We start from the raw sequence: 17,217 nt of genomic DNA, 5'->3' as shown, positions 1-17,217 counted from the left end.
TTCCACTTGGAAAAGTAATAGGCTTCACATCCTATGGGTACAACACAATGATGGGAAAATATAATTCTTTTGCAAGTTGGCTACAGATGGACTTTCCTGGCATTTTGTACAAAAATGTAAATGTTATTTATTGCATCTGTGTGCAACCGAGGCTAGTAAACACCGATTTGGAGTTCGAAACTGAAGGGTACTAGGTAAGCTTATTATATTTTAGTGCTATTATTAGTAGTATTATACATGTTTCTAAAATTATCACGTTCGTAACGAATATACGATATTTTTTGCAGTATACGATAATTTTATAGATGAAAATCGATAATTTTGTTTTTCGAGGTTGGCAACAGTGATCTTAGAAAAGATGTTTCAGTTAGCTCCTTTGAAGCGAATCAAATAGTGTTTGAGGGTGAAATGTTCCCCATTTTCTCAATCTAACACTCTGGAAATTCAATAAAGAGTATGAAATCTCACCTAGAGATAATATTCTTGAAAGCATATGCATGACAAAAGGAACTCTCTATTTCTTCTTTTGCGATTTCCATTTGAAGAAAGTGAAACACTAGAAAATTGTTAAAAATAGATTGTCCATATTTAAAGAAAGGAAACTCTGAGAAGAGCAACTAGTACGTTTATTGTACCGTTACAGAAGAAGAACGTATGCGTGTTGACAGCGGAAAAAAATGTAAATAGGTAAATCATTTGGTGCGCTACTGAATTGCAAAGCAGTTTTGATACAGAATTTCTGCATCGTCATACGAATTACACGCATGAAGGCATCAATCATTACAAATTTATGAAGATGTGTACTTCGTCACCTCAAAATGTCAGTAATCAAGAAGTAAGTAATTTTATTGATTGTATTATCTTAATAATGAAAATGATACAATTATTTCTTCAAGTGCAACAAGTTAACAATTATTTCTTCAAGTGCAACAAGTTAACTACGGAGCATGGTGTTTACTGAATAAGAATGGAAATACAAAAATATGGAAATTTGGCCAATAAATCTGCTGATAGAGTGGAGGACTTACGCGTAAAATAACAACGAGAAACTAAAGCCTTATTTATGCAAGCAACATACTTTTAGCTAGAGTAACGAAAGAGATAGTTGTGCGGATTATTAATAGGGTTACTAATGCGGAGAGGAAAGGGAGGAAAATTGCTGAAAAATTCTAAACCACTCTACATCAATGGTTACTCAGATCTTGTCTGGGTCCTGGTCAACTTCAAACACACCAAAATTTAGGCAAGTTCAGGCAAAATTAAATACTCGGCATAGAAAGACATTAACGAATTTCTGCAAGCTGCAGAATTAAATAGTGAGTAATACAACTGTATTGTAGAGTGACAAGTATAAGATTACTCGTGCAAGTTTACGTTAGCCTCACCACTCGAAATAATTGTTGAAAAAATATAATTCTGTCACTTATTTCCTTCTTATTGTCCCTTAAAAGATTTGCGCTGGGCGATATGAAAATACTTCACTTGACATAGATGAAATTCAAGGAAGCTACCAGAAATTATTGTTGAAAAATTACAATTCTTTTCTGATTTGCGTATAAATATGGCTTCCGAATGTATGGTATAAAAAATACACTGAAAAAAGGCCTATGTTTAGCAGAAGGGGTCCAGCTCTTTTCTTTAAAAAATGTTACAATTTTGGAAATTTCCGTTCACATTCGGTTAGTTTAGGGTAGGTTAGGTTAGTTTAGAGTGCATTATATTAGTGTAGGGGTCCTGCATAATTTTCCAAAAAAATGATAGAATTTCGCTTATTTCTATTATTAGGTTAGTTTATGCTAGGTTAGGTTAGATTTGGTTACGTTATGTTACGTCTAAGTACTTGCATCATTCATTTCTCCTATAAATTTTGTGTTCTTACGTGCTTCTAGACTCCTTGTACTAAACATGTTCCAAAAAAGCAAACAATCTGTGCTAAGTGGCCACGAATACAATTTAACCGAGTCAGAATAGGTCGAAGTTGATGAGCCCGCGCGTCAGCAATGGTGAATATACGCGTAAATGTGGCCTCATAATATACCTATTATAGTATGGAGTCTCGCTCCCTCCCGCCACTGGTAGTGAAAAGAAGGGGTTTTGACAGTGATACGAGTTTCAGTAGCACTAGTTTCGGAGTATGTTTAGTACAAGGGGTCCAGAAGCACGTAAAAAACACAAAATTTACAGGAGAAATGAGTGATGCAAGTACTTAGACGTAACATAACGTAGCCAAATCTAAGCTAACTTAACATAAACTAACGTAAGCTAACCTGAAGTAACCTAAACTAACGTAATATTAGTAGAAATAAGCGAAATTCTATCATTTTTTGGAAAATTATGCGGGACTCCTACACTAATATAACATAAACTAACCTAACGTAACCTAAACCAGTCTAACCTAACTTAAACTAACCAATTCTACCCTAAACTAACCGAATATGAACACAAATTACCAAAATAATAACATTTTTTAGAGACAAAAGCTGGACCCCTTCTGCTAAACATAGGCCCTAGTTTCACCCTAGTAACGCTCCACTTGCAAACATAAAATACAGCTTCTTTACATTGTGCAGAAATACACCGCTGGTAGAAAATGGCATCTAATAGAAGTCATCTTTCATATGCACTCAGTTATTTTATCCGTCGTGAAGCATCTAACCCTATCCTTGTATATCTAAAGTATAGGCTAGCCGTATTGCTTTGTAATTAATTCTGTCATTTGTTCTTTATAAATATCTTCTCATGCGAAGTATTGAATTTTACTTGTAAATCTTTCAAAATGTGGTGTGCCGAAACTACACCAAGATCAGATTACTAGTTAGAAGAACTTTACGACGGCTAAAATGAGTGAGTACATATGAAAGAAGACTGCATTAAACACTTAATTTCCACTGGTGGGTTATTTCTGCACAGTGTACAAAAGCTGTAATGTATGTTTACAAATTTAGCGTTACTAGTGTGTAACCATGACAAGTGTTATAGAAACTCGTGACCATGACAAGTGTTATAGAAACTCGTGTCAGTGGGGAATCCATGTGTTTTCACTACCGTTGCTTATGCTCATAACTACAGCTAGGTTAGGTTAGAGCTTTCAGGTTGGTTCTACCAAATTTTGTATTTTTGATATTTTACATTGCACTGACAGAAATTACTTGTATTCATACTCTCATTCTTTCACGAAAAATGTTTCACATCATATTTTACCTACAAATTTTCTATGTGGTAGAACCGTCTGCTCTAGTGAACCCCTTGCTTTTTAGGACCAAGGACAGGTTGGCTTATGGTTTTTGGACTGTAGTTTTCGTGCTGTGTGTCCGGACACCACTGTATTTAAATGTAATTTTTCAATAATTACTTCTAGTGACCTCGTTAAACTTCATCTAAATTAAGTGGGTTATTGTCATGTCGGTAGCTTAAATCTTTTGAAGGACAATAACATTGTTGGCTGGTTTAAACCAAAAAACGAAATATGTTCGTAAAAGTGTAAGTGTTTGTAAAATCTTGATGAACACACATTTGTGGGTCATCACATTTCACTCTCGTATATTATTCGTATTATATTCAGATCTAAATTTCCCATTCATTACTCAAAAGGATTATACTACAAAAGCAACTTCTTTTTTTTTTTTTTTTTTAATAAGTTTATAAATGTTTCTTTGTGATTTTTTTGTAGTTGTTATTATTGTTATGTAATTGCAATCAAAGGAAAATTCTAAATATCGTTTCGTTTCAATGTTTACTATTGATAAAATACATCGAAATGCCGTACCATTGTGTGTGTAGGGGGGGGGGGAGTCATACAGACCCCACAAGAGGCATTTAGTGAAATGAGAAATATCTTTGGTATCTATTTATGTATAAATGAGTCTGAGCCAAAGTGGACTCAAATAATTCGTATCTTTAATCACTTTTCCTACTGATATGCAAATTAAGTCGTTGTATTTCTTTAATTTGGACCAATAAGTCGTTGTTAACTAACTTGGACTAAATTAGTTCTTCTGTACTCCGTAGTACTTTGAAATTGTTCATATGTATTCTAATTCTGTGTAATAGTTTCACTTGTGCAACTGTTCATGTTTTTGTCCTTCTGAAGTGACTCTAGACAGTTATATTAAGAAGCATGTAAAGATCAGTACAACGTATTTTTTTTATCAGGATTCCTTCGTGAGTGAGTCGGCAGACGTATCGCATTTGTGGCCAACTAGTCCTGGTTCTGAGTTCAAATGGAAGACAATTTCTCTCGGATGTAACTCGAGAAGCAGTTCTTATTCCGCTTTAAGCTTATGTGACCCCTTCTAGCATAACCCGGTTGTTGCATAATAACATCAAAGCGAAACAAACTTATTTCTGTCCATATATGATATGAATATATAAAGCAAATTATTTAAACCAAAACAACCTAAAAAAAAAGTTTTTTTTTGTTTTTTTAATAAAAACCATGGTTTTTGCCAACTCTGGACAATAAGAAGAAGATTAGTGAAAGAGCTGTAATTTTCCAATAATTAATTATATTTAGTTGTGTGCCTAAACTTGACCTTCACGCTTGTATGTCTGGTAATAATAATTTTCATTATGTCCCCTTCAGGGCTGGCTGGTTTAAACCAACAAGAACGAAAAGTGATTTAAATCGTGTGAACTTCATGGTGACGTTTCTACATATCAAACCATCTCATTAGTAGTACCTCATTTTCACCATTTAATCAGTGCGTTCCATGTTCAATTCTCGGTCGAACTACAAACCTTTTCTGAAGTGTAAACCAAATAGCGGTTTAGATGACACTTTAAGCAAAAGTCTTCTCCTTGATAACCTCAGTATTACATAAGGATGTTAAGCCTAAAATACGAAATGAAACCAAAATGTTGTTTCTGCTTGCCTGAATGGCTGTTGTTTTATAAAGAAGCTAAGGTTGCTTAAATATATTGAGAGAAGTGGCAAAATTTATCGACTGCGTACGTAGCTTCCAACCAGGGTTGGCAAAAACCATGGTTTTTATTGAAAAAACGAAAAAAAAAGTTTTTTTTTTTTGGTTTAAACCCGTTTTTTTTAGTTTAAATAATTTACTCTTTGTATTTATATTAGATATGGACAGAAATTAGTTTGTATCACCTTGGTGTTGTTATGCAACAACAAGGTTATGCTGGAAGGGGTCACATAAGCTTAAAGCGGAATCCAAACCGCTTCTGGGCTTACATCCAAGAGAAATTGTCCATTTCGACACGAAACTGGGACTAATTGGTCACAAATACGATTGCCGACTCACCCACGAAGGACTCCTGATAAAAATACGTTGTACTGATCTTTACATAGGCCTAGTTGTTAATATAATTGTCAAGAGTCATTTCAGATGGACAAAAAGATAAACAGTTACACAAGTAAAAACATTATGCAAAATTACATATAAATCAGGAAACTCCCGCCTTAGCCATTGGGAAAATCCTGTTATTACTTTATCTGTATGTAAAATTTTAAGGTCAACGAATCATAATCACTACGCTAAAACTGAGGTATTAAATTACAAATTTGGTATGTAGGTATCATTCAATAAAATTAAAACAAAGTCGAATCCAAACTGATGTTGGGCAAGGTTCTAGAACACAGGTCCTCTTTTCCATTTATCTGTAATAAAGACGAAAACAACGTGCCCTGCGGGGCTCGAACCCTCTTTCACTCGCTAATGCTCACTCGGCAATACTATGTGATTAAGGAACCAACCTAGCTACTAACCTATATGGAGGGACCTGTGTTCTAGAACCTTCCCCTGATGGAAGCTACGTAGGCATTGATAAATTTTGCCAATTTCTATCAATATATTCAAGCAACTTGGTTCTTTATAAAACAACAGGCATTCAGGCAAGTAGAAATATATAATTTGGTTTCGTTTCGTATGTTTAGGCTTAACATTCTTATGAAATACCAAGGTTATCACGGAGAAGACTTTCGCTTAAAGGGACACCTCGAATCGCTACTTGGTTTACTCTTGAAAGATGGGTTGTGGTTCGACCGAGAATTGAACACGGGATCTCTTGATTAAAAGGTAAAACGTAGATAAACGTAATGCAGATGGTTTGATATGTGGAGACGTCACCATGAAGTTTACACGATTTAAAGCTTTTTTTTTGAAAAAAACAGCTGGTTTAAACCAGCCAACCCTGCTTCCAACGGTAGCTTGGATTGACTTTCAGTTTTAATTTTGTTGAATGATATTTACATACTAAATTTGTAATTTAATACCTTAGTCTTAGCGTACTGATTATGATACGTTGACCTTAAAATTTTACATGCGAAGCATTAACGGGATTTTCCCGTTATTGCTTTCAATTTAAAGTAATAACAGGATTTTGAGTGTCTCTTGAATTCATATTTTTTGATGACTGAATTTCTTGTAGAAGGTGTTGATCTTTTCTTCAAAACACCGTTGAAGTGCATACAAGGAGTTGATAGTAGTACTACGTAACTACGAGCCGAAAACTGGATGCTTTTCTTCTCTTTCTTTTTTCTTTTTAAATACATCTTGTTTGGGGTTTTTGTCGGGACATTAGACGACTTTCTGAAAGCAGACATAATTCCGTTAAAAGCAAGACGACTGGTCACCATAGTTTACTTACAAAATATGATCATTTTATTATATCTTTTTTCTATTTTTCTTTTTTCTTTCTGAATCGGCTGAAAATACCCAAGAACTACAGCATGTTGATATTTTTAGAAGACACGATGTACACCACATCATAGTTTCGTTAACGAAATATTTATTTATAAAGTATTAGCAAAATAGCCTGACCAGATTTTGATGTACTATCTAAGAGAGGGAGAAAATACCAAGAGCAGACTGTCCCCATGTGGGTATTTTCGGAGGAAATAATTCTAAGGAGAATATTATAGTTAGAGGCAAGAGTTTTTCGCAATGCGCGAGAAAACAGAATATGTCAGAATTAAGTTTTGTGTTATTTTATGTGCATTTTAATTGGTTTCTGTCACGCGATAAAACACGAAATTTTCAGCTTTGTGTGAAATTTCTAATAATACTCGATATAATGCAAAATTTTAAAAATACGCTTTCATTCATTTAAAAACGCCAATTTTCTCTGACGGAACGGTAGAACGTGGCATGAACCGTGTTTTTTGGATGATTTGAATACGGCTATAGAGAACATGTTGCGCATAAGCTTTCACCTTCGCAGCTGGATGGGGAGGAGCCGTTTTAATTAGGTAGTCAAAGAGCCTCTTCGTGGGGAAAAAAGTGGCAGTAATGTGCGATGAGACCACTGACCGTAAAGGAAGAGCTGCCTTTGTAATTTTGATCCGTACAATGGAGGGAATATTGGACAGGGTTCCTACTGGTCAGGGAAGTCAGGCAAAATGGTGCAGGTCAGGGAAACTCAGGGGAAAATACTGGAAATCAGGGAAAGTCAGGGAAATTTTATAAAATATGTAGTTTTTATGATCACAGTATGGAACGTTGTTCAAATTTTTATGGATGATAAGTGGAATGTATGAGCAATTGATTATTATTTGTCTCTATAGAATAAATGTTCTCATATATAAATATTCACAGTTATTTATTCCTTACTTATATGTCAACTTCCGACACTCATGAAAGTCGGGTAATTTCTTGCCAAAGGTTAGGGAGAAGTCAGGGAAATAGACTTCTCCAGATTAGTAGGAACCCTGTCGGAGGAAGAGTGTTTTTTGCTTAGAGTTACTTTTTTGAATGCAGTTAATGCAACCACATGTTCTCAAGTAATAGTAAACACACTGCACCGCTACAGTATTGAGTATGAGAATATTCTTAGTTTCATTTCGGACACTGCATGTTATATGTGCAAGTGCTTCGACACGTTGTGATAATTGGAACGCATATGGTTCATGTGCAGTACAGTGTTGGTCACACAAAGTGAGCTTGATTGGAGATATCGGGTGGAACACTTGAAAGAACTTAATAATTTTGTGTGCAATGTGAAAAATGCATTTTTGAACGCAAGGAAACTCAAAAGGAAGTACCAGAGTTTCCTTAAAGAGAAGTATTCTGATCTTGAACACAAGTTGTTCCCGAGCCTGTTCTGACTAGGTGGAGTAGTTGATTTCATGTTGTTGCATATTGAGACAAATACTTAGAACCACTAGATCAGTTCCTTTCAAAATGCGACGATCTAAATTCAAGCTGTAATGCTCAAAAATTATTTGAAAGACAAGAAACTAATTTTGAAGGCTCAGTTAAGTTTTGTTAGTGATAATTGTGGTAACATTGTCAATTTTATAACTTTCACTGAGACGGACAAGTCTCGTACAGCATTCATCTTGACAGTAGTACATCATTCTCAGTAGTCATCTTGACAGACTCAGTACTCAATTCGACGGTTTTCTGAAGGGCCTCTTTGGTGAAAAAACTGAAGCACACACTTTCATTTATTACCAAGTGAAAAGAGGGCAAGTTTTGAATGCGACTTTAGAAAATGTGCCGAAATATCATTATTGAAGCTTTTCCCCAAAGAAAAGACTCCCAAACTACAGAAATATATGATGCTTTCGGAAAGCTGTTTGATCCTTCCGTAATTTCATGTAATAGTGAACCAGACATTGTTGAGTTAAAGAAGTTTTTAAAAACTTTTGCCTTCATGTAAACAATTCAAGCGTCTGATTATGAAGTACTGTATTTGGAGTTTTATAAAGTGGCCTATGAACTCTTGACAAGTGATTCGTTTGGAAAGTGCAGTGTAGTGAATGTTTTGAATGAACAAAAGTCCCGAAGTGATTATTGTTTGAAGTTTTTTGTAAAGCACTTACATATGTGTGGTTTCCAACAAGCAATGCCAATTGTGAGAGGTTTTTCTTCCAAGTATGCTTATATTTAATGCTTAAATGTAACTTTTGCCTGTGTATTTTCAGAAGACAGCAAAACTTTCCTACGTAAGTTGACAGATTTTCCTTCAGTTTCGTTAAAAAAAATATAATTTTTTATGAGTGAAATTTACAGTGTCGAGTGAAATATCCAGTGTTTTTTGTTTCTAGGCAATTAATGATTTATAAAAGGAACAATTGTAAAAAATGTCAGGGAATATCTTTTCCACAAGAGCTACAAAATGCGAAACTTTACTTGGAAAACGCAACAAAACGCGAAATATGATAAACGAAACGCGAAATTTTTAAATTCTTATTGCGAAAAATTTTCAAATTCTTGCCCCTAATTATAGGATTTTTAATATGTGATTATGAATGTGAACGAAATTTCCTGAGTACTTTGAGACAGTCATCTGATTAAAAATTACTTATCTCCAAGAGTAAACAACCCGTTGACTTTTTCTGAAGAAATAGCTTATACTACATTATAACATTGTAAACAAAATATACATTTATTAAATAAGAAAAAAAATATCTAAGAAGTTTTTTGAGAAAATTGTCTGAAAAATTTTCACCTCAGAACATACAACCATTTTTTGCAGGGCTAATGGTTTACGTCAAATTATAGGGTAGTTAATAAAATATATATTTATGAAATATGAACAGAATCACCTTGATATTTGTGAAAAACTTATCTGAAGAAACTAAATGTAAACTAACTGTTGTGGATTTTTGAAGAAGAAATGACTTAATCTCGTATTATAGTGCTATTAATATATTTATAAAGAAAATCGTCTGAGTCGTTTTTTGAGACAATCACCCTAAAAATCTTGTCTCAAGAGTAAACCCTGAGTAACTAACCCTTGTGAATTTTAAGTAGAAAAATGATCTACAGCGTATTATAGGGTTGATAATAACTTTCACTTCCAGCAAACCATCATTATCATGGGGACAGGAAGAAATTCGAGAAATGCCTCGAGAGGATATTATAGAAAATCTTAAGTTTAAAATTCGATCCGGATACGTCGAATAACAGCCTCTAGGCAAGTGTATGTAAATCGGGACGAATGAACAGATACCGGTACATAAAAAAAAAAGGTTCCGTTTTCATCATGTAGGGGCCATGAATCGTATAAATGTGTTGAGATCCCGAATTGGATTATTTTCATGATTACAATACTTATTTCTTTCCTATCGTACTCAAGTAAGAATACACAAATAAAATAGAATATAAAGGAATATCGGACGTGCGAATGTTATGTCAAAACTATATTCCCTTTTATTAAATAAAAAGTAAGGGGAGAACATATAACTTTTCTCAAAATCATATACAGCGTGATTCAAAATGATATGATCGATTACAACTCCTTATAACTTCTTTATTAATCATCCAAGTAGCTTCAAATCTTACAGTTAAATGCTAAAACTCTCCAAGTGTTTGTGATTAAAAAAAAAAATGAAAATAGTACATCACAAATGTTCTATGTGGGTCCCCTTTGTTACCCTGCATACATCTATTCGATATTCCAATTCCGCCCAGACCCGTTTCAGCATGTTTGCACCAACAGTGTGCACTGCAGCAGTGATGTGCTCTTTCAGTTCATTCGCATCTTGGGGTAGAGGGGGTTTGTAGACAATGTCTTAGATATCCCCACAGAAAAAAAAAATCGCAGGGGGTTAAGTTCGGTGATCTTTGTGGCCAACGTAGAAGCTGATGATCATTTTTACCTGACCTGCCAATCCAGCGGTGTGGCAATCTGTTATTGAGGAAATTTCTGTTATTGTGATGAAAGTGACATGGAGCTCCATCCAATTGATAGATGATGTTTGCACTACCATGTTCGAGCTGTGGCATAAGCCACGTAGTAAGCATTTGTAGAAATGTTTGTCCAGTCACAGTTCCTTCGTCAAAGTAGTACGGACCATAAACTTTTGAAGATAAAATTAAACAACACACATTCGTCTTCGGTGAATCACGCACAATTTCACAGATTTGGTGAGGCTTCTCAGTTCCCCAAATGCGAACATTTTATTTATTCACTCTTCCTGTCACATGGAACATAGCCTCAGCACTGAAACAAAGTTTGCCCAAAAAATCATCATCAACACCTCACAACTCTTGAAATGACTCACAAAAAGTCTTGCGGCACGTGTGATCATTAGGTGTTAAGTGTTGTAACAACTGCACTCGATACGGATACATCTTTAAATGTTTACACACTACACGCCAAACAGTTGTTTGAGGCATTTAAAGCTCTTGCTAACTCTCCTTGTTGACTTTTGTGGGTTGCGTTGAAAACTGGTTCGAACCCTTTCGACATCTGCATCAAAAGTGGACGGCCTACCGGGCAATTTTTCTTTACAAATGCATCCCGCTCTGTTGAATTTGTCGTACCACTTACGTATGGAGTTATTTGATGGTGGATCTTTGTGCGGAACTCGCGTTGAACACTAACAACAGACCGACAAATGTGAAACTGTAAAACGCAAAATGCTCTCTCTGCACCACAGGTAGCCATCTTGGAACTAATCACTCTACCACCTAGCGGATAAATTTTAAACTACTACGCTCGTTCCAAACAAAACTTGAGGATAATATTGAAAGTATTATCAGTTATAGAACGTTTCCTTATCGTTCACATCATTTTGAATCACACTGTATTGTTACTCATCAACCCTCACAATTACAGTGCAGTAGCACTATCTTCGTAAATTAAGAAATTTCTTCCAAAATTTTGCAAATTTGTGGGCTCATGTTGACAGTAGCACCGATTGAGTCTAAAACTAAATGTACTCATTTTTCTATCGTCGAGAAATTTATATATATATATATATATATTCCTTATTGCTTCGCGATGAGTTATCAGTCTCATTTTCACTTGCAAATTCCTAAATGTAAACCCAAACACATAAAGAACACCTCAACATCAGATTGAATTAGCTGGTCCTAGCACTTTTTGTATCATTTCTGACTTCCACCTTTTTTTCAAATCCATATGTGTCTCGTTTTTCTGCTTACTACGATTACCATCATTCCGCTCACTACGTAGAGTTGCCGAGAAATTTATTTTAAAAGTTTGGTAAAATAACATGTATTCTCCCTATCACTTGTTTCTCTATTTTTTAAATTTCGTACGTTCTTAACGGAATTAAACCTAAATTTAAAATAAAGCATCTCTTACAAGTATCTATTTTAAAGTGTATTTTTGGTAATAATGTAGCTCGTATTACGCATTGTAATTTGAGGCGGAGGGGCCAAGGAAAATTTAGGGGGCAGGCTTCCTTAGTCCCTCCTGGTCATGGGTCTGATAATGCATATAAATAGCATTTTTTGAATGTTTTGAAAGGTTTCTAATGTGGAGGTCATTTCATTAACTAGTTTTGCAGACTTTCCTTGCTGCAGCTAGGATCCAAATGATTCCGAAGTGTTATTTGCACGATCCATGACCACAAACACTGTTAGGTAGGCAATAAGAACGATTATTTTCGGAACTAGCCATTACTTGTTACATGAACCTATAATCGAGATCTCGGCACGCGAATGTGGTGAGGAATGATGGATACTGTAAGAATTGAACTTGCATGATCTGGGCAGCCGGATTGGAGGCCGGGTTGTGGTTCGGAGTCTATTTTAATAGATTCTAGCCTTTATAACGTCTATGTTTTATAAGAACGTGGAACACTTAAAATTTCTAAGTCATTGTGCACTTTCACTAAATATGCTTGCACAAGGGAATATATTTCTTGATCTTCGTGCAGCAAACACGCACCAACCTATGTGGGTGGTCACTAGAAGGTGGCTTGTACTTATTCCAGTTCAGTGGAGAGAACTTAGGCGGGGTTTATCTAGAAACAGGCGCGTTAGGAACGTTTGGTTCGTCTGTAAACGAAAGTTTATTTGTACCGTTAGTATCTACATAAGGATACCAACTGATGATGCTAATGTTGATACACTTAAATGCCATAAAAACTATTTTTGTTGTTGTTGTGCAAATGTTCACTTTTACCACCTACAATAAGTGCGATCAGCCCTTCAAGTGGTTTGTCCTCTGTCTCTCCTGAAAAGGGTTTAAGCCTTGCCTGTGCAGCCATAGCTTCGTATCTTCAGCAGCCCTTATTATCTCCGTGTAGGCAAATACTTCATCTCATTGGTCATATTTTTTAAATAGGATATTCTCAGTCGTCTTGGTACACAAGGTCTTTCCTTCGAAATGTTTTGGAAAAAGCATTATGTCTGTGTAAGTGTTCAATTAACTTTACTTTGAGTATTTCCGGGTACTTTATATAGTTGTCTTCCCTCACCTACTTCTTGCACTTCCTGTCAATCCAGCTGATTCATGTACTCCGACAAAATCACATTTCCGCTGCAAGTCGAGCTTCTTGTTGGTTTGCTAATATCTAGGCTTTACATCCATATGTCAAAACGCTACATCTTTGCTTTGTAATTAGAAAGTGTGCTAGACATTACGAAATCGTCGTTTTAAACATTAGTCCAAGATGTTTTCTCTGCTCCTAGATTGACACTGGAAATTAGTTCTTCATGTAAAACCATTTTCGTCACATTTCAAAGCCATTTCAAGAGCAAAGGTGAGCATTTTTGAAGAAAGAAAAAAACACGTTTTAACATTTCGCCTATTCTATTCCTATTCACGATTTATACATTATTGAAAAACTAAATAAATATAAATACAGTGCAGACCACTTATAATGAATTTCAAGGGGTCAACACAATGAGTTCGTTATATCGGAACTTCGTTATAAACAAACTCGTGTATTTTTCCGAATAATGGAAAAAACAAAGGATTAGATAACAAGCAGATACGTTTAAAAAAGAATATACAGTAGCATAGCATTACATCTGAAGATAATTTTATTAATTTGATTGTTATCTAGGCTATCGTACATATTGAGGAGTTCTTACCTGTTCAAGCACGCTTGAGAATGTCTCTAATTTTCTTCTGAACCGTGTCTGCTGCCGCTGTTTGCAGCACCTCCGCTTCCACTTCTTCAAATGCCGGAAAAGCACTGTCCAGCACCGTGTTGCTTTGTTCAAAAATATAGCATTGCAAGTTTTCCACACTTTGAATCGCTCCGTTGGAACTCGCGGGTTGTTTCACATTTTCCACTTCTCCCTCATCATCGGAATCTACTTCATCTTTCTTCGTAGCCTCCCCCACGCTTTTTACAATTGAATTATCAACATCGGGATCCTTGGTTACAAGCGCATCAAGAAATATGTCTTTCCTTTTGTTTACCATCTTTCAATCTAGCGATGCACAAACACGAGTAAAAAAGTCAAGTTGCGGCGTGTTCCTATCTTACATTTACCAAAAAACGCATCTTTCTCTCCGCGTCTAACATAATGAGCTTTAGTGAAAACATATTTATTTTTAACCCAAGGTCTGTCGATCACGAAAGTCACAAAAAAGTCACGAAATCAGAAAATGGTCATGAAAGTCACGAAATCTAGCTTTTGGGTCACGATTTTTTTTTAATTGTAAGTACAGATTGAAAAATGTTGTTCTATAAAACGTCAAAATTCACCACCAAAGATGTCTACGGTCGGCTTTAGACGCTACCAAATCGCAAGCAAAGTACGTTTCTATCGCATGGATGAAAATTCGGCCTAATTCACACCCAAATTCGTTCTTGAAAATGTTAAGAAATTTTATGATTTGCTGTAGAAAAGATCACGAAAAAGTCACGAAATTCATTTTGGAATTTTAGTAGACACTCTGTAACCCCGACCTTGAAGTCTGGTGGATGCGCGTTGCCGGAAATATCAGCACTCAGGGCGATTTCTGCTGTCATCCGAGTGGGAGGAGTGAGTTATGCCTGGTTTTCAGAGCGACAACAGCTATGAAAACTACTTGTGTGGTACGTGAGTTATCCACGAGCGGAAGAAAAGAAAGCATGATCCATTCTGAAAACTTCGCTATAAGCGGTTTACGGAAAATACTATTCGTAACATAGGTCAGTTTTCCGTGTTTTTAAATAGGCGGTGTGACGAGGATTTTTTTTTTTTTTTTTTTTTTTTTTAATTTTCGCAATATCCTATAATTCGCTATTTCGGAGTTCGTTGTAAGTAGGCTGCACTGTAGATGATAATATGCTTATTATTAGTAGTAGTAGTAGTATTAATATTAATATTTTTCTCTGCTTCTCATCTGAGCAAACGACATTGTAATATACCAGCCACCCAAATATATTAATTACTGTTTCTGTTTTTTCTGTTCTTCCTTCAGTACGTTAAAACTGGTACTGTAAATGTATTAATAACTTTGCTTAAATTCTTACTGTTGAGGTTTGTTTTGCATATATCTTTCAGTCTCTGTTGGAAGTTTTGTGTTATTTCTTCTTTTATTACTTCCTGTTCTATTCTTTTCGATTTGTTTAAATCTAGATACTTTATACTTCTTTCAACTTACCAACTTCCATTGTCTCTTACGTGGTTAACTTACATTCTTTGACTATTTGTTGGGCTTGATTAACCTATAGTGTTTTACATTTCTCTATTTTAAATTCCATTCTTATATCTGTTGAGAATATTTCAGAAATCTTTAGTAGATTCCTTAGTTGGGTTTTCGTACTCGCGTACAGTTTGGTATTATTCATATACATTAGGTGCATTATTTTTTATTCTGTTTGTTTGGTTTCATGTTGAATCCATAGTTCGTGGTGTCCAGTAATAACAATGGGCTTAAGCTATCTCCTTGGAATATTCCTCTTTTAATTCGCATATCTTCTATTGCTAGTGTTCTGTCAGGTTACTTTTCGAATATGGTGTTGTATTCCATTTGATCATGCTGTTTTGTCAACATGTTTCTCATTTATTACATGCATTTTAAATAGTGCCCAGTGTGTAGATGTGAGGGGGTAGAAATGGTAGGGCATGAGATAAATATGTAAATAAACAATATATGCAAATGGGCTGATTTGAATATTATGTAAAATAATGTACTAATTATGCAAAGTTGGTAGAGCAAGATTTTAATTCGGTAGAGCAAAATGTAAAACAAATGATAAATTGATAAATCGAACAAAATGAATTTATTAAAAAGTTAACTTTGGCTGAGATGAGACTCTAAATTACAGGGTCCTCCAGTGGTTTTACTTCAGGTCTTTAGAATCAATGCTATCGCTCACACACACAACAACATAAATTTTATTGTTAACCATGTCTTGCTTGTTCAAGACAACTCCAAGACAGCTGAAAGAGAATCATGTTACTTCAATTGCTTACATACCTGACAAGATCTCCTGGAGTAGAAAGAACGCACACGAGTTTCATTTGGATTGACAGCTTTAATTGACTCACAAGCACACGTTAAATATTATATACACTTTTCGTACACGAAAGGGAGAGAAAGAAAAAAAAATATTAATTTAGGTTGAAATTTTGAATTATTATTACGAAATTCTTTTTTTTTTTTTTATTTAGGCCTTTAAATTTTGAAATGTTCGTGCACGTTATTAGCTGATGATGTCACCATTGATTGTTCTTCCTGGCTCCTTGGTGTTCCTGTGTTGACTCCATCTCCTGTGTTCCCTCGTTGGTCTTGTCTCTTCCCATTAACAAGACATGTGTCCCTCGTTGGTCTCGTATCTTCCCATTTAAACGAAACGTCTTGTTGCTCTGGCAGATGGCCACAACGACCTCCTTCACTGAACTATAGCTTTCTTACTGCTATAACTAGTCCTTCTTGCAGTAAGAAGCTAGTGTTTTGGGAACATATTTGCATTTCCCATATTCTTTACCACGGTGCACATCTTCTGTTTTGATATGGTAGTCGAGACGCGGGTTTTCCTAACTACCGCAATCCAGCCTGGTAAATAGCTTAAAAGCGTCTAACTGACACTGTCATTGTATGTTAGTCCGCGAAACTTGCGTGAATTTTGATAGCAGTTTCTTTTCGATAAATTTAAACTTTAGCACACATGGTACAAGTATTACAACACTGATGAAGTTGTATAGTTTCCTGAAAAGTCTTGATCAAACAACAAGATCAACCAACTGAAACGACCAGTTGCCTGTAGCACTATCTAGTATACAGCTCATGATGGCTGTAGTTGGTATAGCTTTTCATTACCGAGAACGGAGCACGAAGAATATAACAACCGCTTGAAGTCACAATAACGAATCTCCCCGTCTCCCGGACATTGTCTTTTAACACCACACTTTGTTGCCAAAGTTTTGGGCTCGCCTCAAAGCTGCCACTTTTCTTACGACGGGGGTGTTTCGGTGAGAGGGGGTTTTCACCACAGGTCGTTGGCCTGTTGGACCCAATTACTGCACCTTGTTCGCTTTACATATTAATTACATAAATGTGCAACTTTATATTTAAATTCGGACATTTGCACTATTGTCTGAAAGGATAAACCTT

The 17,217-nt window shown here is 35.5% G+C and overlaps 1 protein-coding gene across 2 annotated transcripts in view; it reads left to right on the top strand.

The window, feature by feature from the left end:
* Nucleotides 1–379: 379 nt before the first annotated feature.
* LOC145693309 (fatty-acid amide hydrolase 2-like) overlaps nucleotides 380–17,217 on the top strand; it is an 89,342-nt gene continuing 72,504 nt past the window's right edge. The window contains exon 1 of one of the 2 annotated variants that reach the window (XM_081769176.1): nucleotides 380–820. In XM_081769176.1, the coding sequence (XP_081625302.1) occupies nucleotides 791–820 (30 nt within the window). In that variant the 5' untranslated portion in view covers nucleotides 380–790. Of the gene's footprint in view, nucleotides 836–17,217 lie in introns of both variants that reach the window. The other variant, XM_081769175.1, reaches the window with a different exon arrangement.

Source organism: Thermobia domestica, chromosome 8, assembly GCF_964235325.1.
Source record: "Thermobia domestica chromosome 8, izTheDome1.hap1.1, whole genome shotgun sequence".
In the NCBI taxonomy this organism is placed as follows: Eukaryota; Metazoa; Arthropoda; class Insecta; order Zygentoma; family Lepismatidae; genus Thermobia; species Thermobia domestica.
Note: the sequence above shows the minus strand (reverse complement) of the source record. Positions and strands in the feature narration are given on the sequence as shown.